Source organism: Melozone crissalis, unplaced genomic scaffold, assembly GCF_028551555.1.
Source record: "Melozone crissalis strain CALT ecotype California unplaced genomic scaffold, PUWL_Pcris_2 ptg000057l_1, whole genome shotgun sequence".
NCBI lineage: Eukaryota > Metazoa > Chordata > Aves > Passeriformes > Passerellidae > Melozone > Melozone crissalis.
This window is the reverse complement of record NW_026535835.1, coordinates 10879585-10904463: the sequence shown is the minus strand read 5'-3', so window position 1 is coordinate 10904463 and position 24879 is coordinate 10879585. Positions and strand designations below refer to the sequence as shown.

Here is a 24879-nt window from a genome sequence, read left to right as displayed (position 1 = left end):
CCTGGGTCTCTTCAGAAGTGTCAGCACCTTGCAGGCAGCTCTGGAAGGGAGTCTGAATTAATTCTGTAGTACAGCTCAGAAATTGGTGATAATTACTGCAGAGGAGGCAGAGCCCAGCTGTGGTCACCAGAGGAAAGTCCAATCTCATTGTGGGAGAAGCTTCTTCTGCCAGTGTTGGCCATGGCACTGTGAATCTTTTAAAAAAAACCACAAAAATCACAGAATTGTTGAGGTTGGAAAATACCTTCATGACCATGGAGTCCAAGCTGTGCCTGATGCCCACCTTGTCACCCAGCCCAGAGCACTGAGTGCCACATCCAGCTGTTTGTTGAACAGAAGGGGTGGGAATGAGAGTGCAAGACTCAGTAAAGAACTTTGGACAAGTCACTGTACCGTGCTGCATTTGAGCAGTGAAAATTATAGTAGGATCAGAAAAATCATGGAATCAATAAGTTAATACAGCCTTGGTAAAAATGTACTGAATCCTTCAAGTGTCAAATCTCAGAATTGCTGCTGCTTGAGTCATGTTCCACCTGTAAAGCAAAACATAAAGACAGGAGGAAAGTTGAGTCAGAATTCTCCTGTCATCTCGAGAAATAGCTGTTTTAAGGGGTTATAGCGTTATTTGTGAACTCTGGGTGTTCCTGTCATTGAGACAGCATCCAGGGAGGGTGGCACCAGAGCCATGGCAGGGCTGTGGACAGGCTGAACAATCCAGCAGAGATTGCCCATCCAGGGAGGGTGGCACCAGAGCCATGGCAGGGCTGTGGACAGGCTGAACAATCCAGCAGAGATTGCCCATCCAGGGAGGGGTGGCACCAGAGCCATGGCAGGGCTCTGGGCAGGCTGAGCAGCCCAGCAGGGATTGCCCAGCTGTTGCAGGCATCTTTTATGAAAAATCCTTTCCTTAGGATTTTTCCTCATGAGAAGCTGAGAGGCCTCAGGAACAAGATGTAAACAATGGTTATCTGCTGCTGTGGAATGCAACAAGTAGATCTTTGATTGGCCCATGTTGGTTGTTTCTGATTAATGGCCAATCACAGCCCAGCTGGCTCGGACACAGAGCCCGAGCCACAAACCTTTGTTATCATTCCTTCCTATTCTATTCTAAACTAACCTTCTGAAGAAACCCTTTCTTCTGTTCTTTTAGTATAGTTTTAATATAACATATATCATAAAATAATAAATCAAGCCTTCTGAAACACGGAGTCAGATGCTCATCTCTTCCCTCATCCTCAGACCCCTGTGAACACCACCACACAGCCCAGCCACGCTGCAGAGCGCTGCCCAAACCTGCTGCCGTGCTGTCCCCTGCCCCTGCTGACTGTGCCCTTGCTGCCTTGCTCCTTAGGATGTCCTTCTCCTCCAACCTCAACCACTATGGGATGGCTCACGTGGCCAGCGTCAGCGACGTGCTGCTGGACAACTCCTTCACGCCGCCGTGCCAGCGCATGGGCGGCATGGTCTCCTTCCGCACCTTCGAGGACTTCGTCAGGTGGGTGCCGCCCTGGGCCTGCTCCTGTGCCCACCGCTGCACCTGGGCCCTGGCAGAGCTGGGGAGAGGCTTTGCCAGGCCTACAGTCAGGTTTAGGTGGTCCTTGACGCCAGCAGGGGCTATTTACGGATCACTAACAGGACAGGACTGCTGTGGAACTGCCTTGAGCTGTTTTATGTTCAGCATCAGTCTCATTACATGGTTGTGACAATGGGAAGATGCCAGCAGCTCACATCCCAGGCAGCAGACACAGAACTCAATGTTACTACTCATTTATAAGTTTCTTGACCAATCACACAAAGCAAAACCACATTGACAGTATTTATATCTGTATAGTATATATACTATATTGACAGTAGTTCTGTCCAACCACTATAAGCACACGTACCATGGTTAAAACAATGCTTGCTTGTTTCAAATACAACACCTGTTTGTAAACCTTAAAACACAATGCACAGAGCTCCATTATTAAGCTTTAACCTTCCTAATATCTTGCTAGAAAAACTTTCCTGTAGCTTAGAGAGCTATTTTAGACAAGTTTTAATACACAGACCATTGTTCTATTTGTCTTTGCCTTTCTACAGTTTAAATAATTTTTTGCTGACCTATCTCATGGCTGCTGCTTAGCTCCAATCACAGTTCTACTGTATCTGAGGCCTGCCTTTTGCAGCTCCCCCAAACCCCTCTGATTCTGTAGATTCCCACAGTCCTGGGGGTGTTTCCCTGCTTGGATCCCTGCGTGTGGCCCAGGCTGCAGGAGGAGCAGTTTGCACACTGAGGGATCAGCACCCCGGGTTCTGCTGGTTGGGAACGTGCTGGTGCCTCCTGATGCTCTGTGGGTGTGGGAGGGGGGCAGTTCTTTGTGTTTCCAACCTTTTGGGACAGAAAGGTTGGAAACACAGCAGAGCCCTCAGCCCGCACCCAGGAAGCTCAGACCAGGGCTGGCCAGTGCAGACCCTGGTTTGAGGAATTGCCTCCTGATCTTTGAGCCCAGCAGGGAGGGAGCCCTGTCCTGGCAGGGCTGGAGGGGCCAGTGCAGGGTGCTGTGTGTGCTGCAGTGCTGTGGTGCTCACTGCTCCTTGCTCTGTGTCCCAGGATCTTTGATGAAGTCATGGGATGCTTCTGCGACTCTCCCCCGCAGAGCCCCACGTTCCCCGAGGCCGGCCACGCTTCCCTCTATGATGAGGACAAGGTAGGGGTTTGTTTGTTTTTCTGGAAGGTTCTCTGGGGCTGGATGCTCCTCCCTGGCTGAGTGCTGGCAGCAGGAGTTGGGAGCTGTGTGTATTTATGGCTGTGATTTGCCTGCCTGTTCCACAGCAGGTGACTCGGCGTGGGCGGCCGCTCCCAGCTCTGCTCTGCAGCTCAGCTCTTGCTCCCCATGTAAATTTAGTTTATGGCTTTTAGCATCAGCACAATTCCTGGGTCCACAGCACCATAACAGAGTTTAAACCCACCATTAAGTCTCCAGACCCTCTCTGTGCACCAGAATGTTGAACTGCATCTTCAGCTGTCTTTGTCCTCCGTCTGACTTGCTGTGTTTCCTGTCTTACACCCTTCCCAATCCCCTTAAATCCTGACTCTTCCCTCTGCTCTGCCTCTTGGAACTGTTTTTGGGAGGAAGAGCTGAGTGGAGCCGCTCAGTTTGTGCAGAGATGTGGAGAACAGGTGCAGAGGAGGCAGGTGGTCCCTAATCCATAGGGATGGAAGTCCAGTTTCCCCTAAGACACAGGAGCTGCTCCACAAGAGTGGGAAGCTCTGCTGGAACACAGCCTGTGTCCAGAACAGGGCTTTGTTTTCCTCTGCTCCATTGATCCTGATGTGTGGAAGCACTGTAGCCTTTTCCAGAACATTACTGTCAACCTTAATGTCCTCAGATCCCTCTCTCTGCATCCCCCTCACCTCACCGAGGTAATTTCCTGTCCAGTCTCAGTTTTTCCCAGTTAATCACAGGCTCCTGGAGGCTGAATTTGTAATTCCTTGGAGCTCAAGTGGAATTGATGTTTCCACATCATTTCATGTTGTTGTAGGTATGGAAACTCACACTGTTTTGCCCCTACGCTTTAATTAATTTAATTACTTTCCTTGATGCCAAAGCCCTCTACTGTCCTTGTGTTGCATGTGGCAAAGAGAGGCCCTGACCCTGTGCCCTGTCTCATCCTTGAATTCCCCCAAGGAGGCTCCTGTTTGGTGTTTGTGGACATTGACCTATGTGAAATTGCAGATTTCTGAGGCTGTTTGGCCAAGGATTTCCCTCCGAGAGTTCCCTGGTGCTCCTCTGGGGTCCTTTCCCTCCGAGCACCTCTGTTGCTGGGTTTAGGGAGCCTGTTCTGGGGTGCTCACTGTTAATTCCTGCTCCATGGGGATCCAGGAGGTGCTCACTGTTAATTCCTACCCCATGAGGACCTTCCCCTTCCCCTGTCCCTGCAGAGTGCCCGGGAGGAGCCCATCCACATCCTCAACGTGGCCATCAAAACCGACGGCGACGTGGACGACGACGGCCTGGCTGCCATGTTCAGGGAGTTCACCCAGAGCAAGGTGAGCCCCTCTGCCCCTCTGGGGTCTGCAGGACAGCTTGGGGAAACTCTGTCTCTGTGCTCCCTGGGTTTGGGGTGGTTTGGTTTGGTTTCAAAGCACACACGCTGCAGTCACATCCTCAATTTATCCCCTCTGGAGCCTTCCCATTGCTTTGGGTGCAGCTGCACCTTCCTGAGGGCACCAGGTCATTGTTGCTCCTTCTAATCTGTCAGGTCAGGACTTCTTCCCTTTAATTTTTGATGGGATCAAAGATTTGGAAGGTTTTAAACACATCAGGCCAATCTTCAGTAACAGTTGTTGGAGGAGCAACAGAACCATGTAAAATAGCATTAAAATGTCCTGTATTTGTGTGTTACCATAGTCCTAATGCAATTAAAGTTTATTGCCCTTGTTAGGGTGCTGGAGCAGCCACCTTACACAACATTCCTGGCATGAGGAGGAATTCTTTGGCATGTTTTGTTGCTCCTTTCTTAGTGTGGGATGCACCTCAGAGTCCCAAATGTCAGTTGTGGGACACCTGGGTTGGGAACAGCCTCCTTGTGTCCACCCTGGGCTCTGCCTGCACCTGCTTTTGTGGGGTGGGAAGAGCTCCAGTGGTTTGTGGGGCTGAAAATCCCACCAGGAGCTGGGATCCTGGAGCTGTGCTGGTTTGGGAAAGCTCATTGTATTTCCAGCTTCCCATTGTGGAATATGGGAACACACCCTGCGGAAATCAGGGGTTCCAAAATGAGACTGGCACCCACATGGCTTCAGCAGCCTCCTGTCTCTTTAAACAAGGAAAACAATCAAATTCAAGAATTAAAACTAGTTCTGCTTTTCATCTGCTTGATCATGCTCCAGGCGTTTTACGGGAGGGGATAAAAGGAAAGAAATAAAATATATTACAAAAAAAAAAAAAAATCCAAAACCACATTAAACTATCAAATAGGTTGATCCAAATTGTCCAAATAATCTTCCAGTCCCAGCATGTTGTGTGTGGTTTTTTTAATAGAAATTAGGATCATATACTTGTAAATGACTTGTGGAGGAGATTGAGGCAGTCAGTGGAAATGGAGTTTCTCCAGGTGCTGATGGCTAATCGCTCTCTAATAGCTGTGGCCTTGCTGGGAGACCCACATTATTACCATGTAATCAGAATCCTGTTGCTCTGCTGTTATTGTCTGCCACTTGTGGAATTTTAAAAGCAATAACAATTTTTGCTTTTTAAATCATGGCATTATTAAAGTTATTTTCTTCCTCTTGCCATGAATATAGTCACTGCTGCTCATTTCCAAAGGGTTTAACCTTAGTAAAACATCACAGTCTGTGCAGAGAGGGGCTGGTTTGCTCCTGCTTGAGCTGAGCTGTTGTTCCTTCTTTTAAATTGGAAGAGGGAGGAGGAAGGAGAAAAGTTTGAAAAAGTTCAAAAGGCAATCCAGGATATTTCCTGCACTGTTCCAAAGGCAATCCAGGATATTTCCTGTACAATTCAAAAGGCAATCCAGGATATTTCCTGTACAATTCAAAGGCAATGCAGGATATTTCCTGTACAATTCAAAGGCAATGCAGGATATTTCCTGCACAATTCAAAAGGCAATGCAGGATATTTCCTGTACAATTCAAAAGGCAATGCAGGATATTTCCTGCATGGTTCAAAAGGCAATCCCGGATATTTCCTGCACTGTTCCAAAGGCAATGCAGGATATTTCCTGCACATTCAAAAGGCAATGCAGGATATTTCCTGCACCGTTCCAAAGGCAATCCAGGATATTTCCTGTACATTCAAAAGGCAATGCAGGATATTTCCTGCACTGTTCAAAAGGCAATGCAGGATATTTCCTGCACATTCAAAAGGCAATGCAGGATATTTCCTGCACATTCAAAAGGCAATCTAGGATATTTCCTGTACAATTCAAAGGCAATGCAGGATATTTCCTGTACAATTCAAAAGGCAATCCAGGATGTTTCCTGTACAATTCAAAGGCAATGCAGGATATTTCCTGTACATTCAAAAGGCAATGCAGGATATTTCCTGCACTGTTCAAAAGGCAATCCAGGATATTTCCTGTACAATTCAAAAGGCAATGCAGGATATTTCCTGTACAGTTCCAAAGGCAATCCAGGATATTTCCTGCACATTCAAAAGGCAATGCAGGATATTTCCTGCACATTCAAAAGGCAATGCAGGATATTTCCTGTACAGTTCCAAAGGCAATGCAGGATATTTCCTGCACTGTTCCAAAGGCAATGCAGGATATTTCCTGCACATTCAAAAGGCAATGCAGGATATTTCCTGCACTGTTCCAAAGGCAATGCAGGATATTTCCTGTACAATTCAAAAGGCAATGCAGGATATTTCCTGCACTGTTCCAAAGGCAATGCAGGATATTTCCTGCACATTCAAAAGGCAATGCAGGATATTTCCTGCACGGTTTGGGGTGGCTCTGCTGCGTTCCTGCCCAGCCAGGCTCAGCCTGAGCTCACTGCTCTGTGGTTCAGCCCCTTCCCTGCTCAGGGGAAGGGATTTGGGTGTTTGTGCTGCCAAAGGAGCAGCAGGTGGGAAATCCTCCCTCCAGGGGAGCAGGGGCTCCGAAGGATCTGCAGAGATTTTCCACTGCACAGAGGGTTCCAGCCTGCTTTAATTGTCCTTTTTCTGCACTCCAGTCACTGTTTGCACCCTTGTTTTTGCAGAAATCAGTCCTGATTGAGCATGGCATTCGGAGGCTGACGTTCCTTGTGGCACAAAAGGTATTCCCACATCTCTCCTCATGCTCACACCTCCCTGCTTTCTAGCTCGTTGTGCCATTGGCATCTGACATGGTTTTCCCCCAAATTTAATGCTGTATTTATTGTATTTAGTTCTCTCCTCACTGTTTTTATCCTCTAAAACTCGAGACGGTTTTCATGAATTCGCTTAAGAGAATTAATTTACAATTGTACGCAATCTTGACGCCTCTTGTATTCTTGAATTAATTAATTTTTGATTTTAATCCTAATTGCTAGCTGTCTTCTGCTTTGTTTTTTTTTTTTTTTTCTTCCTATGTGTGTATGTTTCGTTTGTAAGGACTTCAGGAAACAGGTCAACTATGAGGTGGACCAGAGATTCCATGTAAGTAAAAAGGGCCTGGAGCAGGGTGGCATTGCTGCTGCGAGGCCAGGGGACACCCAGGGGGCTCAGGCCTTCTCATTTGGACCTCAGGCCTTCTCATTTGGACCTCAGGCAGGCATTTCGTGCCCACAAAGTGAAGAGTTGAAGTGTTTATGTATTGAAGTATTTATAGTATTTATTTGGAAATCTGGCTGCAAACCCAGGCTGTGCCCGTGGCATTGAGAGTGTCCCTGGTTCCCTGGCTGAGCTCAGGGAGCCACTCTGACAGAGATTTCCTTGTGTTCCAGTGGTTCTTGTGTTCCCTTTCTGTTCCAAAGTGCAATTATCAGTGAAACCTTTGTATTTCCTATGTAGTGTGGTGATTCCTTTTGGCCTCTTACTGATTTTAAAACAACTTCGGTCACTGGAGGGACCTGTTAAATTTTGCAGAGTGGTTTTGTGGTGTGGGAAATGTTTGGTGCTCTTACTGCTGGGAATTCCTTCTTTCCCCAGGGCCTGGGCATCAGTGGGGTCTGGTTTAGGTGGCAATGTCAGTCATAAACCAGATTTTTGTCTCTTGGGCATCAGTGAGATCTGGTTTAGGTGGCAATGTCAGGCATAAACCAGATTTTTATCTCTTGGGTCTCTACTTTTCAATTCTGGAAGTTGTCAGGGGCCTTTGAAGTGCAAGAAACTCCCCCTGTGCTCAACGCAGCTGGTCTGGGAAGGTTTGTGAAGGGAAAACTGGTTTACAAATCAGCAGAAATAGTGCTTCAACCTGTCATCACATGGGAATTGCTGCTCACAGCACAGGTACAGAGGTGTCAGTCAACAGCTTAGGAAACTGGATTTTGTGGAGAGTCTTTTGGGACATTTAGCAGGAAAATCTGGGCTTTAGGTGTGAAAAAGGAAGTTTTGGAGAACGGAATGGGCGCTGAAAAATGGGAATTGCTGAGTCAGTGCTGTGGGACGTGCCAGAGGTCAGAAAGGAGGCACAGAATAGAGAGAACCATCCCAAGCTCTGCCTGCGCCCTCAATGTGGGCTCACCTGGCTGCAGAGCTTGTGGAGCTGCTCTGTCACTCTGTCCTTGCTGTCTGCTGGCCCAGCCCCTTCATTACTGGACCAACCATTAACTTAGCCAGGCCTGGGCTCGGGTTTGTTTTTTGTTTTAATTACAGTCTATATAATTAGTTCCCAGCATGTCGAGGTAATAGAGAGTTGCTCCAGCAAGCTTCCAATTTCCTCATCTCATTAGGTTTTTAACGTGATTATTAGTATAATAATCAACTCTGATGATTTCTGGTGCAGCTCCTCGCGTTCTGCAGTTTGCAGGGTGTCTTGATTGGCTAATTTAGGCAAATTATTTTGATTGTCTTGATGATGGTTGGTTGATTAGAACACAGCAGGGGTATAATTCTTCTGCCTAGGAAATGGAGCACTCTTTTGGATTTTGGTAGCAGGGCACTGAGGATTTTTGTGTGTGTGCACATCTAATTATGATATTTGCCCAGCACACCAGTGAGGTGCCCTGGAAGCAATTCCATTAGTGGTGGAATGAGCCTGGAGATGGTGGGAGAAGCTGGCAGCATGCAGGGGAGGACAGGTAGGAGGGATGGGGAGAAGCCAGGAAACATGGAAGAGGTTTTCTCTTAGATGAAACTCACAGGCAGTTGATGGATTGCGTGAGCCTGGATTTTTAGGCAGCATTTCTTGTACCACTGCTTATTTTGGAAGGGTTTCCAGGCAAACTCAAGTTTTGCTCAACTGAGAGCCGTCAGGTGAGGTCTGGGGGCTGTTTCACCTGGGAGGGAATGAAGATGACTGACTGGAACAATCCTTTTAGCCTTAAAATCTGTGCTAAAATCAGTGGTGGCTGGTGCAGTGTCACTGCTTGTCGCACTCCCTCCAGCTGGGGCTGTTCATCTTTCATGGATAACGGAATGGGAGCCAGAGATTCAGAGGCTCCAGGTGAGATTCCTGGTTTTTGCTTAGTGAGCCAGTCCTGGTGGGCTGTGTGTGTGTCCCTCAGGTCACCTTGAGCAGCAGAGCTCCCACGTGGGGCGAGCACTGACCAAAGCCCTGCCCAGTAAAACTCCAGTTCCAGAGGAGGGGATGGATCTGCCTGGGTGGAGCTGGAGGCACTGGATGCTGTCCAGGCTTCCTCTCTTCATCTCAGATTTCTACAATATTTCAAAAAACTCTCAAGGCTCTGCCAGGGTTTTACCTATGCAACAGAAAACCAGAGAAACTGAGTGGTAGATGGGGGATTTCTGTAATGTTTTTGCTGCTTCATACAGGAGAACAAAGTGATTTGATTGCAAGTCCCAGTTTTCCTTGGGAAGAGAGTATTTCTGGCAGTAATGGTATGGAGAGAGTTGTAGAATAAGATCATTGTTGTGTGTACGTCTGCGTCCATAACAGAGTGTTCCTATCACTCCAGACGTTTCCACTGGAATTTTAATCATAACAAATCTAGAAAAAGTTTCCCTCTACTGTCTGGACACTTTTGTTATCTGTTAATAATTGACAATAATAATCTAAAGCCAATCAAGCAGCCTCTTCTGCATTAGTGAGGGCAGATTTGAGCTGCCTCTGCTGTCCTGAAGGTGATTTGGTTTTCCACCCCCTTTGTGATGTTGGGGAGGTAGCTGGGAACAGCTTGTGTCACCTGCTGTGCTGTGCTAGTGGCCTGGGAGCACTCTGGGCACATCAGTGCTTGCTTTGGGGGCACTAACACTGCTGTTTTCATTTTCAAACAGAGGGAGTTCCCCAAGTTCTTCACCTTCCGTGCCCGGGATAAGGTGAGTTGGATATTCTTAATACTTCTCTCCAAGTGTTGGCTTGGAGTTGCGTGCGGTGATTCACTGCTCAGAATCAGGACAAAACCTTCTGGTTTCTGTGGAAAAGAATCAGGACAAAACCTTCTGGTTTCTGTGGAAAACAAGGTTTTTTGAGGGGGGTGGGCTTGAGAACTTGCTGCCCTGCAGTCTGTGTTATTCAACAACTTCACAGCTCCCAGTGCTGCGTGAGATGGAAGAGTCTGGGTTGGATTTGTTTGAATTTTTGGAGTTTGAGTCAAATATGAAATTTCATAAGGGGCGTTGTGGGGTTCTTCCCTGAGTGTTTCACCTCTCCAATGCCCTCTTTCCCCCCTGTGCTGTGTCCCTGCAGTTTGAGGAGGACAGGATCTACAGGCACCTGGAGCCTGCCCTGGCCTTCCAGCTGGAGCTGAACCGCATGAGGAACTTTGACCTGACGGCCATCCCCTGTGCCAACCACAAGATGCACCTCTACCTGGGGGCTGCCAAGGTGGAGGTGGGCACAGAGGTCACAGACTACAGGTTCTTCGTCAGGGCCATCATAAGGCACTCGGACCTGGTCACCAAGGTGGGTTTGTGCCCGTGCACGGCTGTGGGTAACGCCAGGGTCACCCTGGGGAGCTGCAGGAGCCAAAAGGGACCATTCCCTGTGTGGAGGGCTGGGGTGGTGCCCTCTCCTTGCTGGTGCTGCTCTCAGAACCAGCCCTTTGGAGTTCCTGTGCTCGAGGGAGATTTTTCAGGGCCCAAGATGAGAGCTATAAATCCTTAGATCTGGAGGCAGCAGTGGCTTGCCCTGTGTAGTTTCAGATTTACTGTGAGCTAAAGGAGGGCACAGGGCAGCCAGGGGTGGGACCCAGGCACTGGGAGCACTGGCTCTGTGCTGGGGATGGATCTGCTCCAGGGCTGCACGTGGGGTTTGTCCTCTCCATCCCACCTTCCTGCAGCTCTCCAAGCTGTGGAGAATTCCTCTCCATTTTCCTCTCCATCCCACCCTCCCGCAGCTCTCCAAGCCTTGCTTTCTGTGTGGCAGTGATTTGTGAGCCAGAACTCAGTGTTTTGTTGGCACTCCTGGCAGGAAGCCTCCTTTGAGTACCTGCAGAACGAGGGTGAGCGTTTGCTGCTGGAGGCCATGGACGAGCTGGAGGTGGCCTTCAACAACACCAACGTGCGCACGGACTGCAACCACATCTTCCTCAACTTCGTGCCCACCGTCATCATGGACCCCTCCAAGGTGGGACCTCCTGCCCAGCTCGTCCTTCCAGGGCTTCACTTGTCAGAAATAAAATGTTTTCTGTTCATAGAATCATGGAGTGGTTTGGGTGGAAGGGACCTTCAAGCTCATCCTGTTCCAACCCTGACACCTTCCACTGTCCCAAGCCCCATCCAACCTGTCCTTGGACACTCCGAGCCTTTGCCAGGTCCTCCCCACTCTCATAATCAGGAATTTCTTCCCAATATCCCACCCAACCCTGCCCTCTGGCACTTTAAAGCCGTTTTGTTGTGCAGCTCAGCTCCTCTGTGTAAACTGAGGGACAATTATTGGAAATATGTTTTGTGTTTGAAACCAAACCTATTTTTTCATTGTGTGTTTGAGGTAAACAGTTTTAATAAGGAAGCAGGTCTTCTGTTTGTTGCAAAAGTTGAGATTCCATGCAAATAAAACATGAGATAAATTAGGAGCTTAAAAAGAATCTGTAAATTCAGCTACTAAAGTAGCTCATTTTCAGTCTCTGGTGCAAAAGCACAGAGATGAACGTTATAAATAAATGAACATTAAATTTTGTAGATGCACAAATGAAAGTGTTCAGGCATAAAGGAGGTTTGTGGCTAGCAGAATCACCACAAAGCAAGTCCCAAACCCAGGCTGAACTTAGCTGGAAATCAGCATTCAGTTCATGGGTACCCTAAGATGAGAGCTGACCTTTCCTGAGGAGAGCAGCCGAAAGTTAGAAAGATGAATTGGGTATCAAAATAACTCTCTCTTGCTTGCTGACTTTTAAATCATGATTAGAAATTGGTGGCTTAAATCCCTTTTGGATGAGCCTTTCCTCGTGCATCCAGAGGTGTTGGTTCCCAGGAAGTTCAGAAGAAGCTGGAATATTCATCCCTGGAAGTTGGGCTGCCCTCAGATACAAACCATGACTTTTCCTTGAGCTGCTGTGCAAAAGAGACTTTTTTTGGGAAAAATGCTTAACCCAGCCTATAAATTGCCTTCTTTTAATATGTGCTTTGCCCACAGTGGTATTTTATAAAGTTTAATAGAAGAGCAGAAGGCCCAGCTCCAAGTGGTAATTGCTTTGTTGATTTAAAGCTCCGTGCAGGCAGTGAAATGTGATTATTGTGCATACAAGGGCTACAAAACTGCTTGCCAAGGATTTGGCTTCCCTGGATTCTGTAGCTCCCAGGTGTGAGTGGTGCCTGTGCAGGGGAGGCAGGGGCTCCCTGTGCTGGGGTGGGGTGTGTTGGTTGTGCTTGATGATCACCAAGATCTTTTCCAACCTAATTATTCTGTTATTCTGTGTGCCATGAGGAAGCAGGGATGTGAATCCAGCCCTGTCCCACTACATCAGTCCCCAGGTGGAGTTCCTGCGTGTTTCAAGGCTTAGGATGAGGAGGGACAGGGTCACCAAGGTGCTGTCACTGCACCGGGCACACTGTGCTGATGTGTGGTGCTTCTTCACCACCTTGGAGCCGTGGGAAGAGAGGGACGCAGAGCAGTGATGGATCCAGGAGGAATCCCAGAATGGTTTGGGTTGGAGGGGACCTTAGAGCCCCTGGCACAGGCAGGGCCACCTCCCAGCCCTGCTGAGGAAGCCTCAGAGCCCTGCTGAGGAAGGCTTTTCCCCCTTTCCCCCATGCAGATCGAGGAGTCGGTGCGCTCCATGGTGATGCGCTACGGCAGCCGCCTGTGGAAGCTGCGGGTGCTGCAGGCCGAGCTGAAGATCAACATCCGCCTGACGCCCACGGGCAAGGCCATCCCCATCCGCCTCTTCCTCACCAACGAGTCGGGCTACTACCTGGACATCAGCCTCTACAAGGAGGTGACAGACTCCAGGACGGGCCAGGTGCGTGCCTGAGGATGCGGGGCTGGGTGGGACCGTCGGGAAGGGGACATGTTCCACCTGGTGGAGCTCCTCTGTGGGCTGTGGTGTTTCCAGGGAATCACAGAATGGTTTGGGTTGGGAGGCACCCTGGAGCTCATCCCATTCCAGCCCCCTGCCCTGGGCATGGATGTTGGAGTCCTGGGTGCTGGGAATTTTAAACTTTCTGTGCTGAAGGGCACAAGAAAATGGAGGCAATGCAGTGATGAAGTGGCACATCCTCACACGGACACCTTCCACTAGACCAGGTTGCTTCAAGCCCCATAATACATTTTAATTTAACACAAAATTGCCGTTCAGCTTAGCCAAAGGAAGGAGAATGGAAAAATAAACTTGCAGCAGCAGATGTGAAAATGTGAGCAATTAAATCAGTCAGGATTTCTGGTTGTTTTGTGCCCTCAGTCAGTTGGGCACCTGTTTTCCCCAACGGTTTTCCTCAGAGTGCTCAAAAAAATACTAGAAGAGGAATCACTGCTGATGCTCATCCTGTAGGTTGTAATAAAAAGATATTATTAATTGTACATTTTTCTGAGTAGATAGAAGAAAATGTGTGAACATGTCCTTTAAATTCTAAAGATATAAGGGATGACCTGGATAGGAAGATGTAAAATTATGGAAGGTGCTTTTATATCATTTTTCTGAAGCGTAATGGGCTCTTTTGGAATGGTTGTGGCTGTTGTGGCATTTCTGTTTTCCATGGTGTGGGAACAGTGTGGTTAACTGCAATACCTACATATGCTAAAATCCATGGAGCATGGGATGCATAGAAAATATTTAAATAGAGAAATGTTTACATCTCCCTCTGTAATCATCTCTCTGCCAGGCAGGAGAAGCAGCAGAATAAATCACTTGGGCGCTGTGAATGTAGCACACAAAGTGCTGAGTCACCTTTCTCCCCCTTTTTCCATTTAATTTTTCCAGTGCTGGCCGTGGAGTCCATCCAGCTCTGAGATCCCAGAGCAGATAGTGTCAGTGTGTTTTACCTCATTCCTGCCTTTGAGGGGAGATGAGGAAAGAAAAGAACATTTTAATAATCTCCAGCAGCTCAGCTTAACCCTTGAGTTGGGTCAGTCACTTGTGAAGGTCACAAGTGAACTCTGAACTGATGAGCTTTGTTATTTAAAGCTTGGGGAATGGGCTCCTGTGGATGTGTGAGGCTTTAGATGCTTTCCAGTATTAAATTTGATTTGTTTTCCAGAATATTAACCACATTTTAGTAAAAAAAATACACTGATATTTTTAGGAAGCTTCGTCCTCGTGGTGGAGGTTTATAGGGCAAGTTCAGATCTGGGGATTTTTCCTGTCTTTCCAGAGGGTTCTTTTAAACTTAGAGAAATCTTTCCAAAAAAATTCAGATATTTCTGATGCGCTGGGTACTTTCATGACTTCTGAAGAATGGGAGGATGGCTTCATGGTGAGAGAATGACCCTGATCTCTTGTTTCTCAGTAGTGATAAGTGGTAATGCTCTGCACAGACTTCTCCAGTTCCCTTCAGAGCTGCTGTGGAGCTTTCCAGAGATTTAAGGAGAATTTCCAAGTGCAGATCCTGGCAGATCCCAAGACAGGCATTGCCACAAACACTCATTACCCTGAATAAATGCTTCTCCCATTAAAGAAGCTGCCTCCCAAATCAATGTTTGTGCAGCCTGAAGAGAGCATAAACTGCTGGTTTGATCTAAAAATAAAAATAGGCTTAACTGAATTTTGTGTAACTCTTCAATTCATTCCTCTTCACTTAGCCAAATTCTGTGAAACACATCCTGAACATGTCCCCTCTGCCAGGTGTGTCCCTGTTAAACAGGGTTTGGGCCGTTTGAGGCGTTTTTATCCCGTTTTTATCTCCTCCTGTTTCTCCCTTGGAAAGCTTCCCTTCCAAGTCCTGCCTGCCCAGAATATATAGTGCCGTGCAGCACGGCAGTTGATAATTCATGTTGCTACTCTGGGAAAATCTTTTAGACTTACAATATCAGAACTTCAAGCCCCATGACATACGCGAGTCCTGACCCGGCAGGCGGGCGCAGCCGCGGATCCCCATCCGTAAATAACGGAGCTCTCCTGGCTGCTGCCAGCATCCCTGGGCACTGACAGGGCTCAGGGAGCTGCTGGGCACCGGGAGCTCCTCCCAGGGCCCAGTTTGTGCTGGGGAAGTGGCTCTGTGTGCTCCTCTGGGATGGGCAGTGAGTGTGGGACGGTGCAGTGACGGTCCTGAGGTGTCCCCAAAGGGCAGCAGTGAGTGATGGAGCCTGGCTGTGCCAGCCTTGCAGAGGGCAGGGACGAGCAGGCTGGAGCAGCCTGGGGGGTTTGCTGAGGGCTGGGTCAGCTCAATGTTCAGAACCACCCCTGGTTTGTCCTGCAGATCATGTTCCAGGCGTATGGAGACAAGCAGGGGCCGCTCCACGGGATGCTGATCAACACTCCCTACGTGACCAAGGACCTGCTGCAGTCCAAGAGGTTCCAGGCACAGACCTTGGGGACATCCTATGTCTATGACATTCCTGAGATGTTCAGGCAGGTGAGTGTTCCTTGGGCTCTCCTTGTTGCTCCTGTCTTTGCCATCCTCATTGCTGGGGGAGCCTGGAGCGGCTGCCAGTGGTCCCCAGGGATTATCAGCTATGGGTTGAATCTACTTTGAATGAAATTAGGATAAACTGGAGTTCCATCAATGGGTCAAACAGTGAAACATAAACCATCTCCCCTCTCTTGTTGCTGTTTGCTTTCCCATGATCTCATTTGCCTTTCCTAGGAGGCATTTCTAAATTGCTGCTTCTATCCCTAACCACCTCATTCACATTTCACTTTGGGTGAAACTGTTTCACAACGCAAATCCCAGAGCAGGTGCTGTCCCTGGAATACTGTCAGTCACGCTGGCAGGAGAGGGATATTTCAGGGTGCCCTGAGTTGGGAATGCCCCCAAATTCTGCTGGGAATACCACACTGGAGTAGATTGAAATATAAATATTAACACAGATATTTATGTTATATACAATATAATGTTATATTTATGTTACATATTATGTTATATATATATATTATGTAGATATGTATGTTATATGCAATATAACATTGTATTTACAATATATTTACAACAATATAACAATATATATGATATAATGTAAACATAACTTGCATTATATATTATATAATGTAAACATTTATATTTAAATTATTATATTTATATTAGTTATATCTATATTATATTTATACTATGTAATATAACTATGTTTATATTATACTATTATGTAACAATATTATTATATTAATATAATATTATTATAGTTATAATACTATTAATGTAAATATTAAGTAGATTGAAATATCAATATTGACGTAGATATTTATGTTATATACAATATAACGTTACATTTACGATGTATATGATATAATGTCAATATAACTTGTGTTATATACGATATGTAAATATTTACATTTAAATTATTATATTTATATATAATATAAATATATTATATTATTATTTATATCTATATGATATTCATATTATGCAATATAACTATATGTATATAATTATACTATTATATAACAATATCATTATATTAATATAATGTTATTATATTTATGATAATGTTAATATAAATATTAAGTAGATTGAAATATCAATATTGAATACAAATATTTGTGGGTGGCAGTGCTAACGAGGATTTCTCCTGTCCCCAGTCTCTGATCAAGCTGTGGAACTCCATGAGCGAGCACGCCGTCCTGCCCCCAGCGCCGCTGCCCTCGGACATCCTGACCTACACGGAGCTGGTGCTGGATGACCAGGGCCAGCTCGTGCACATGAACAGGCTGCCAGGAGGAAACGAGGCAAGTGCCCCTTCCCTGCCTGCTGCTGCTCCTTCCCTGCCCCTCAGGACCCCGTGCTTTGGGCTGGGTTTGGCCATTGTAATGAGAATTTACCAGCCGGGCACAGAATCCATCCCTTCAGCCTCTCACAGATGGAATCTCACTCTTGAAAATGAGATTTTTTTTGTTTCATTAAAAATTAATGCCTTCCCTACAATGGGTATTTTAACTTCCCTAGTAAATGATGGTTCCATTTCAAACCTGTGCCTATGCTGGGCTTCCTTCATAATTAAAAAATGCTCATTCAGCTGTTCCAGGTAACTGGGGTTTGTGTTTGAGCAAAATGTGTTTTACAAGACTAAATAGAAATATTTTCATTTGCTGAGAAAAACCCTAACCACAGAAAAATCTGTTTTATGCTTCCATTTCCATCCTCCCCACACAGCTGGTACCAAGGTGTGTGGAACCTCCCACTCTGGAGCAGGATTTACTCAAGGGTTACAACGAGCTGATGCTGAGGGTCACTCCTGGAGCTCGAGCAGGAGACTTTGCTGTCATGGTGGGGTTTTGCTGGGTGCAAAAAAATTGCAGCTTTGGAATGACTGCAGAGTAAAGAGAACCACTGGAAGATGTGGTGGTTATTTTTGTGGGAATTAGTAAGTGAATGTTCTAAAGTAATTTAAATTTGAACAGCCTTAAGTGATGGTATCATTTATTTTTTCTTGGTGTCGTTGAACTATATTTTCCTAAAAGCACAGCTTAAGGTTTGCAAAGGCTCTGTTAAACCCATCAGGGTAGGGATGCAAGGAAACAGAGGTTTTCCTCACAATTTCCTGCATGCATCTTGTCAGGGGGGAAGGTTTGGAACAGGATTTTTGCAAATTACCCCTGATGGTGTCCGTGGGGTCGCTGCGGCCTTGTCTTCTGCTGGACTGGAGCAGAAATGTTTGAACTGCTCTGATTAAAGCTGGAATGAGCTGTTCCCTGTTCCCAGGGCAGGCTGGGGCTGCTGGGGAGCCCTGTGCCATCATCTTTCTCTCCTTCCCTGCTCTCATTCAGCGCTGGAGTGGATGGTGGCTGGGGAAATAGCAAAGTCCCTCAGGGACGTCGCTCTGTTCTTGCTGAAATTACAAGCACAGAGCTGCCTGGGCATGAGCATGTAGTGTTTACTCTGCCAGTATGAATACAAATAGTCTTATTATAAGAGATTCTGTACCCAAAGACCACCAAAAAAAAAAATTAGGAGATTTTTTTTTAACCCTTGGTTGTGCTGGGTCTGTGAAGAAATCACATGGCTGTTGTGGTGTGTGCGGTGTTGGTATTTAAATTAATCTGATCTGATGTGATCTCTCAAATGTCTTCTTGCCCAGAGGGGTTGTAGAGGTTGTGGGCTCCCCATCCCTGGCAGTGCCCCAGGCCAGGCTGGATGGGCTTGGAGCAGCCTGGGACAGTGGAAGGTGTCCCTGCCATGGCAGGGGTGGCACTGGGTGGGCACTGAGGTCCCTCCAACTCTGAGTCTGTGCCCCAGACATCCAGAGCTGGTCCCAGTGAGCTGGCTGACAGGTGAAATAGGAACTTCTCAGGGAAATGTGAGATTTTTGTTATTATTTTTCTTTCTTGCCAGCAAAAGGTGCTGGTTCTCTGAATTCAGACTCGTTGGAGAGGTTGCCCATTGTGTTTTCTAGTAAAGAGGAGATGTCTGCTGGGAATTGCTGTCTGTGGTAAAGGTTGTTGTTGCTGGGTACATCCAGGTTCCTGCTCTCCTTGTTTTGGATCAGAGGCTCAGAGCCATTCCCACATTGCAGTGGGAGCCTGGCACCGGGGGATCAGGGCTTGGCCTTGCTGACAGGTGCATTTCCTCCGTGTCAAAAGGGGTCAAGGCACCCCTGCTGTTACAGCATTCAGCTGAGCTGAGTGCCCCGAGTGTCTGAGCTGATGGGAGGAATTGAGAAAGCAGCAGAAAATCAGGAGATGTGTGGGCAGCCAGGGCTGCAGTCCCTGCTCTGACAGGGCAGGGCAGGAGCTCCAGCCTGGGCTCTCCCTGTCCTCACAGAGCTGGCCAGCAGCATTTTGGGCAATAATCTGTGTTTTCAGGACAATCTGGAGGTCTCAGGGCTTCTCCCAATCCCAGAGGTTTTCCTGGTAGCTCAGGACCACTCCCCTTGCCCACCACCCCATTGCAGTAATTAGCTCTTTGCTGTGGTCTCAACAAAGAGGCCAGGGAATTAATGGACTGTGAAAATACAAGTTGCTCTTTATTCCTAGGCTGCTCCAGAGCAGAGGGTCCCAGTTCTTGTGGGCTGGCCCTGCCCTTGGGGCACAGCACCATCGCTGCAGGGCCTTTTCCATCCCCTGACCATCCAGAGGACACCTCCTCTTCCACTTTGTCACAGACTCCCAGACTGGTTTGGGTTGGAAGGACCTTAAACCTCATCCTGTTCCACCCCTGCCGTGGGGCTGTGCTGAAATGGGGAATTCTCTGAAAGGGCTGGGAATTGGTGAGCACAGAGCAGTTTGGGAGTGTCTCCAGCACTGTGTAAATCACCGTGCTGGAGACAAGACCTGGAGCACGGTGACACCCCCTGCAAAGCCCAGGGCTTTGTTCCCCAGATTAGCATATTAGCACAAATCTCAGTGTGAAAAGGTAATTCCCTCAGCCCCTTGCAGAACTCAATAAATTCCTTGTCAGTCCTGAGCCAGGCATTGGGATGCTTTTCTATAGCACTTTATGTATTTTGACTACAATTTCCCCTGATCCTCTGGCACCAGGAAAGCACCAGCTGCTGATAAGAGCCAACTAATCTTCAAGGACAAGGAGAAAGTGATGTAAGGAGGGCCTGCAGCAACACCCCACATCCCCCCTCATCCCTCTGCTGCCCGTGCCCATGGAAAATGTCATTTTCCCCACTGGCACTAGATGTCACAGTTTTTCCTCCTCAGCAGCACGAGGATCAGAAATAATCCACAATCACCGCTGCTGGCTGGAGCTTTGGCTGCTGCACCTCTCCTGGCTAGCTGGGGAGGTTTGGGCAGGGGAAATTCGGGATGGCAGAGGGCTCCTGGAACGCTGCTCTGGTGGCTTCCCACATTGCCAGAGGCAGGAAGGTGTAGCTAATGCATTTTATACAAGCACAGCTTCATTGCTGAGCTGCATGTTCTGCTTTGTCACCCCCTGTTCCTGCATTTTATGGCAGGCACAGGGAATTAAAACAGCAGCCAGAGCTGCAGGTTTCTTGGAGGGTTTTCAAATCCTCCAAATCCTTCCAGGAGCAGGGATGGGAGAGGTGGCACAGTTTTATTCTCTGTGCTCATACAGATGTTTGAACAGGTGTATGTGGCTCACAAGGATACAGGAATGTTCTTGCCCACAGGAAAGCCCCCGATGAAGGCTGTGTGTTGCTCTCTGTCATGTATCTTTACCATCTGTAACCTCAGGAGGAATTTCCCCATGGAAAGGGTGGCACTTGAAGGGTGGTTCGGAGTCCCCATCCCTGGGGGTGTCCAAGCAGTGACTGGATGTGGCACTCTGGTCTGGGTGACCAGGTGGGGATGGGTCACAGGTTGGACTCGATGATCTTGGAGATGTTTTCCAAACCTGGGTGGTTCAGGAGCTCTGTGACACCTTTCCCTGAGCTCTTGGTGTCACGCTGGAGCTGTTCCCTGCCATTGCTCAGATCGTGCCAGCGTGCTTGGCTGGGCTGCCACCACCACGCTTGGGTTGCTGAGGGACACCTTTTCCAGAGCCAAGAAGGAATCCTGGCTTTTGGCACTCCACCCTTCTCAAGGCACGGAGCTGGAATGCCTCTGGCAAGCCACGTGCACTCTGCCCTTTTCCTGGGAGCTGGTTTGTGCTCCAGGTAAAAACTCAAAAGCTCTGCACAGTGTAAGTGCAGAGAGTCTTAGTTCTGAAGTTCCAGACAGCAGATTCAAATGATGAAATGCCAAAATTGCTGCATCTGCACCAAGTAAATACCCACATTCAGCTTTCAAAATTTGAATGTGAATGGATAAAATGAAGCCTGGCCTTCAGTCCCCAGGCTCAGCACCATCCTGTAGTGAGGGAAGTAGAATAAACCAGCACTGATCTCTTCTCTCTGGTTCCCAGTGATGGGACCTAAGGGAACAGCTGGAGCTGTGCCAGGGGAAGGTTTAGGTTGGATATTAGGAAAAGGTTTTTCTCCCAGAGGGTGGTGGAGCACTGAACAAGCTCCCCAGGGAGTGGTCAAGGCTGCCAGAGCTGCAGGAGTGTTTGGACAACGCTCTCAGGGATGCACAAGGTGGGATTGTCAGGGTGTCTGTGCAGGGCTGTGAATTAGACTGGATGATCCCTTCCAGCTCAGGATATTCCGTGATTCTGTTGGCTGTGCTTTTGCAGGAATTACAGAACCTGCCAGAGAGAGGCTGCAAAGCTCCCTGTCCCCAGCTGCCAGTGGCATTGGCTCCCTCTGCTCGGAGCGAGCCTGGGATCGGCTCCTTCCCGCTCCCCTCGGAGCCTGCTGTCAACAGCTCTGCCTGCCACCGGCAGTCAATTTGGAACTGCATCAGTGTGTGTATTACTGTTCCCATCGATAGTGCAATTAATGTTGAAGTCAATTTTGGTGTTAATTTTAGGCCATGATTAGTGTTGACACTGGGTGTCAAACGAGCGGCGTTTACGAGCGCCGGGGAAGCGCCGTTCGTTAGCGCGCCCGTTTTACTGGCTCTTAATGCTTCCATTAAGGCCAGGATGGAGTGGGAGAAGGTGTGTGTAAAATTATACATCTGAAACTTGGGTGTCATCTCCGTGTGTCTGCGGGGCTGGGGCCGTTCAGGGAGCAAATGACAGCTGAGCACTGAATCCTAATCACAGTTTGGAGCATCAGAAATAATGATCACTTCTGATCGGGGCTTGTGAATAATTCATCCCCTTTGATTTTCACGTGCTGCCCACTGATACTTTTCAAACCAAATGTGTTCCTACAGGAGAATAATGGTCCCACTTCTTATGGAAATACCAGGGCACAAATCATTTTGCCAACATAAAAACAGTTAAATAAGATGGTTCCTGCTTTTATTTTTCCTCTGCCTCTTCTTCACTCCTGGGTGTGCTGGGAATGGAGCCGTGGCAGGAGCAGCACTTCCAAACTGTGCTGCCTCTTCAAAGGAGCCTGTTCCAAAGCCAGGGCTGCTCACCATCACCTACCATTGCCTGCCAGTGCTCTTAGGTGATTAGCTCAGCCTGGCTAATTAACCTGGGAACTCTCCAGTTTTTGGAGTGCTGCCGTTAACTTAAAAATCTCGTTATTCTTTTTTTTTTTTTTTTTTCTGGAATAGAAAGTCATTCTCCACTGCCCATAAATCTCAACTGAATCTAGCAAATTCATAGCAAAAAAAAATCCTTAGTTGTGCAGATCCCCGTGGCTTTTATTACTGGATAAATGGCACAAAACATGTGATGAATTGGGGAGGTAAAAGACACCCAAGTTAATAGTGGTGCACTTTTAATTTTTTTCTTCCTAAACTGTATAGGGTTGTTCCATATTTGTCAGCTGTAAACTGTTTTCAGGAGTTTGTGCCCTGGCTAGGTTGTTTCTGTTCTGCTGGTGAGCACTGGCAAAAGGGACTTTACTGGTGTACAGGACCCACGACCTTGGGTTAGGAAACTATTCCAACACCTCTGTTACAATCTGAATTTTCTAAATAAGAAATGCCTTAAATTGGCCTGTTTCCTGTGCTGTTAAAAATCATCAAGCTGCTGAAAGTGAGGAAAATCCCTTACATCCTGTAGGTGGGATGGAGTGTGGGACCAGCCCTGGGGACTCCCTGGTCCATCACTGGTCCCTCAGCCCTGGCTGGTGGGGTCAGTGTGGCTGTAGGGAAACAACTGTCAGGGATTTCTGCTCCCTTCTTTGGAGCTGCAGCATCTCTCTGTTCCAAACCCTGCAGCTGGATGCTGAGGGGGAACTGTAGATCTGCAAATGTTCAGAGGCAAAAAGATTATTCTGTTCCGACTTGTCAGAGTAGGAGTGGAGGAATGCAAGGAGAAGGTGAACTGCAACACTCTGTTAACTTGCAATCTCAGCTCTTGGAAGGGGAGGTGTAAGGAAGGATCTGCCAGTAGCTGGCTGTAATATTTTTGGATTGCTGCCTGCTTTACTTCCAATGACCCTTTGATTAATTCCTCTGCCTCTTTATTTTTTTTAATGAGCCTATTATGGCATATCTTATTGCAGATGCTGATTGGATCTGGGCTGTGTATTGTGCCATTTGGATGTGGATTAAATGGCACAGATCTATCTGCTGCCTCTCCCCCTCCCGCTTTAGTTCATCATGCTCAGAATTCCGAGGCTCCACAATGAGAGCCTCAGCCCTGCTGATTGCAGAGGATGTGCAATCGGCTTGAGGAATGTGTACTCAGGGCTTATGATCCTTGGGCAAGCGGGGACTGGGTGATGCATGTGGCTTTCAAGGGACGCTGCTGCTCCCATCTGTTAATGGCACTCGGAGCCCCGAGCGCTGCCTGAGGGATGGGGCAGCCAGGGGAGGGATGGATGCTGATCCTTCAGGAGATGGGGCAGCCAGGGAAAGGAGGGAGGGACGGGGCAAGCAGGGATCTGAGGGATGCTGCTGATCCTCCAGGAGATGGGGCAGCAGAGATCAGTGATTTTTCGGGGAAGAAAAATGTGTGGCAAAAGGCGTTGCTTAGCCAGGCGGTTTTGGGATGGAGCTGCTGTGAAACTGGGGAAGAGAGAAGGGAAGAGAGGAAGAAATGAAGGGATATCTGAGATAGCAATGAAGTGAAAAGGGGCTTAAAATGAGGGTTGGGTGAGGGGGATGAGGGTGTGGGGTGATACCTGGGAAGGCTGAGCAGCAGCACATCCCAGCTCACCCTGGGAGCACAGGGAATGCACAGCTCCCTGCGAGAGGGATGTGTTGGACCTGTGATAAATCCCTGAAAAGGGAGAGGGAGAACCAGTGTGAGTGTCCTGGTGGAGTGAGGGCAGTGCAGAACGTGCTCCAAGGAGTGTGGGAAGCATCAAGTGCTTCCAGCTGTGCTGTGCACTGGCAGTGCCCATCAGAGCTGCTGTCACCCCCAGGAAAATACGCCAAGTCCAAGAGAATTCCTGTGTGACTCCTTTCCCTCACACCTTGAGGACACAGTGTTCATTTAGTGCCGTTCTCTTCTCCTGGCCTGCAGATCGGCATGGTGGCCTGGAAGATGACCCTGAAGACCCCCGAGTACCCGGAGGGCCGGGATATCATTGTCATAGGCAACGACATCACGTACAAGATCGGCTCCTTTGGGCCCCAGGAGGACGTGCTGTTCCTCAGGGCCTCGGAGCTGGCCCGGGCCCAGGGCATCCCCCGCATCTACGTGGCTGCCAACAGCGGGGCCAGGATCGGGCTGGCCGAGGAGATCCGGCACATGTTCCACGTGGCCTGGGAGGACCCCGACAACCCCTACAAGGTGAGGGAAACACAGGGGGAACGCTGCAGCAGCCCACAGCAGGCTTGCTTTGATAGCACCTTGTTGTATTTGCTCCCCAGACAGAGGAAGGAATGATGGATTTGATTCTGTGTTCTTAGAAAGTTAATTTATTATTTTATGATACGATATTATATAAAGGAATACTATATTAAACTATACTAAAGAATACGGAAAGAATACTTAGAGAAGTATAAGTTTATATTATTTATAAGAGTACTTATGCAGGTATAAGTTTATATTTTTAACCTTATAGAAGGTTAAAAAGATAATAATGAAAACTCGTGGCTCTTTCCAGAGCTTCAACACAGTTTGGCTGTGATTGGCCAATAAGTCAAAACGATTCACATGAAGCTAATGGAACAATCTCCAAACACATTCCAACACAGCAAAACACAGGAGAAGCAATGAGATAATATTGTTTTCTTTTTTCTCTGGGACTTCTCAGCTTCCCAGGAAAAGAATCCTAAACAAAAAGATTTTTCCAGAAAATATAACTGTGACAGCACCTCTTCTAGCAGAGGCGAGGGTAAGGATTTCACAGTTTTGTGTCCAAGGTTCTCCTCAGTATTGGATGTAGAACACTGGAATTGTCCAT

General features: G+C 47.7%; 1 protein-coding gene across 2 annotated transcripts in view; it reads left to right on the top strand.

Moving 5' to 3' along the window:
* ACACA (acetyl-CoA carboxylase alpha) overlaps window positions 1–24879 on the top strand; it is a 100754-nt gene that overhangs the window by 43796 nt on the left and 32079 nt on the right. For both annotated transcript variants that reach the window (XM_054287459.1, XM_054287460.1), the window contains 12 exons: window positions 1352–1495; window positions 2591–2687; window positions 3923–4030; window positions 6701–6757; window positions 7074–7118; window positions 9858–9899; window positions 10270–10485; window positions 10993–11148; window positions 12779–12982; window positions 15375–15530; window positions 16691–16837; window positions 23994–24263. In XM_054287459.1, coding sequence (XP_054143434.1) covers window positions 1352–1495; window positions 2591–2687; window positions 3923–4030; window positions 6701–6757; window positions 7074–7118; window positions 9858–9899; window positions 10270–10485; window positions 10993–11148; window positions 12779–12982; window positions 15375–15530; window positions 16691–16837; window positions 23994–24263 — 1642 coding nt within the window. The remainder of the gene's footprint in view (window positions 1–1351; window positions 1496–2590; window positions 2688–3922; window positions 4031–6700; window positions 6758–7073; window positions 7119–9857; window positions 9900–10269; window positions 10486–10992; window positions 11149–12778; window positions 12983–15374; window positions 15531–16690; window positions 16838–23993; window positions 24264–24879) is intronic.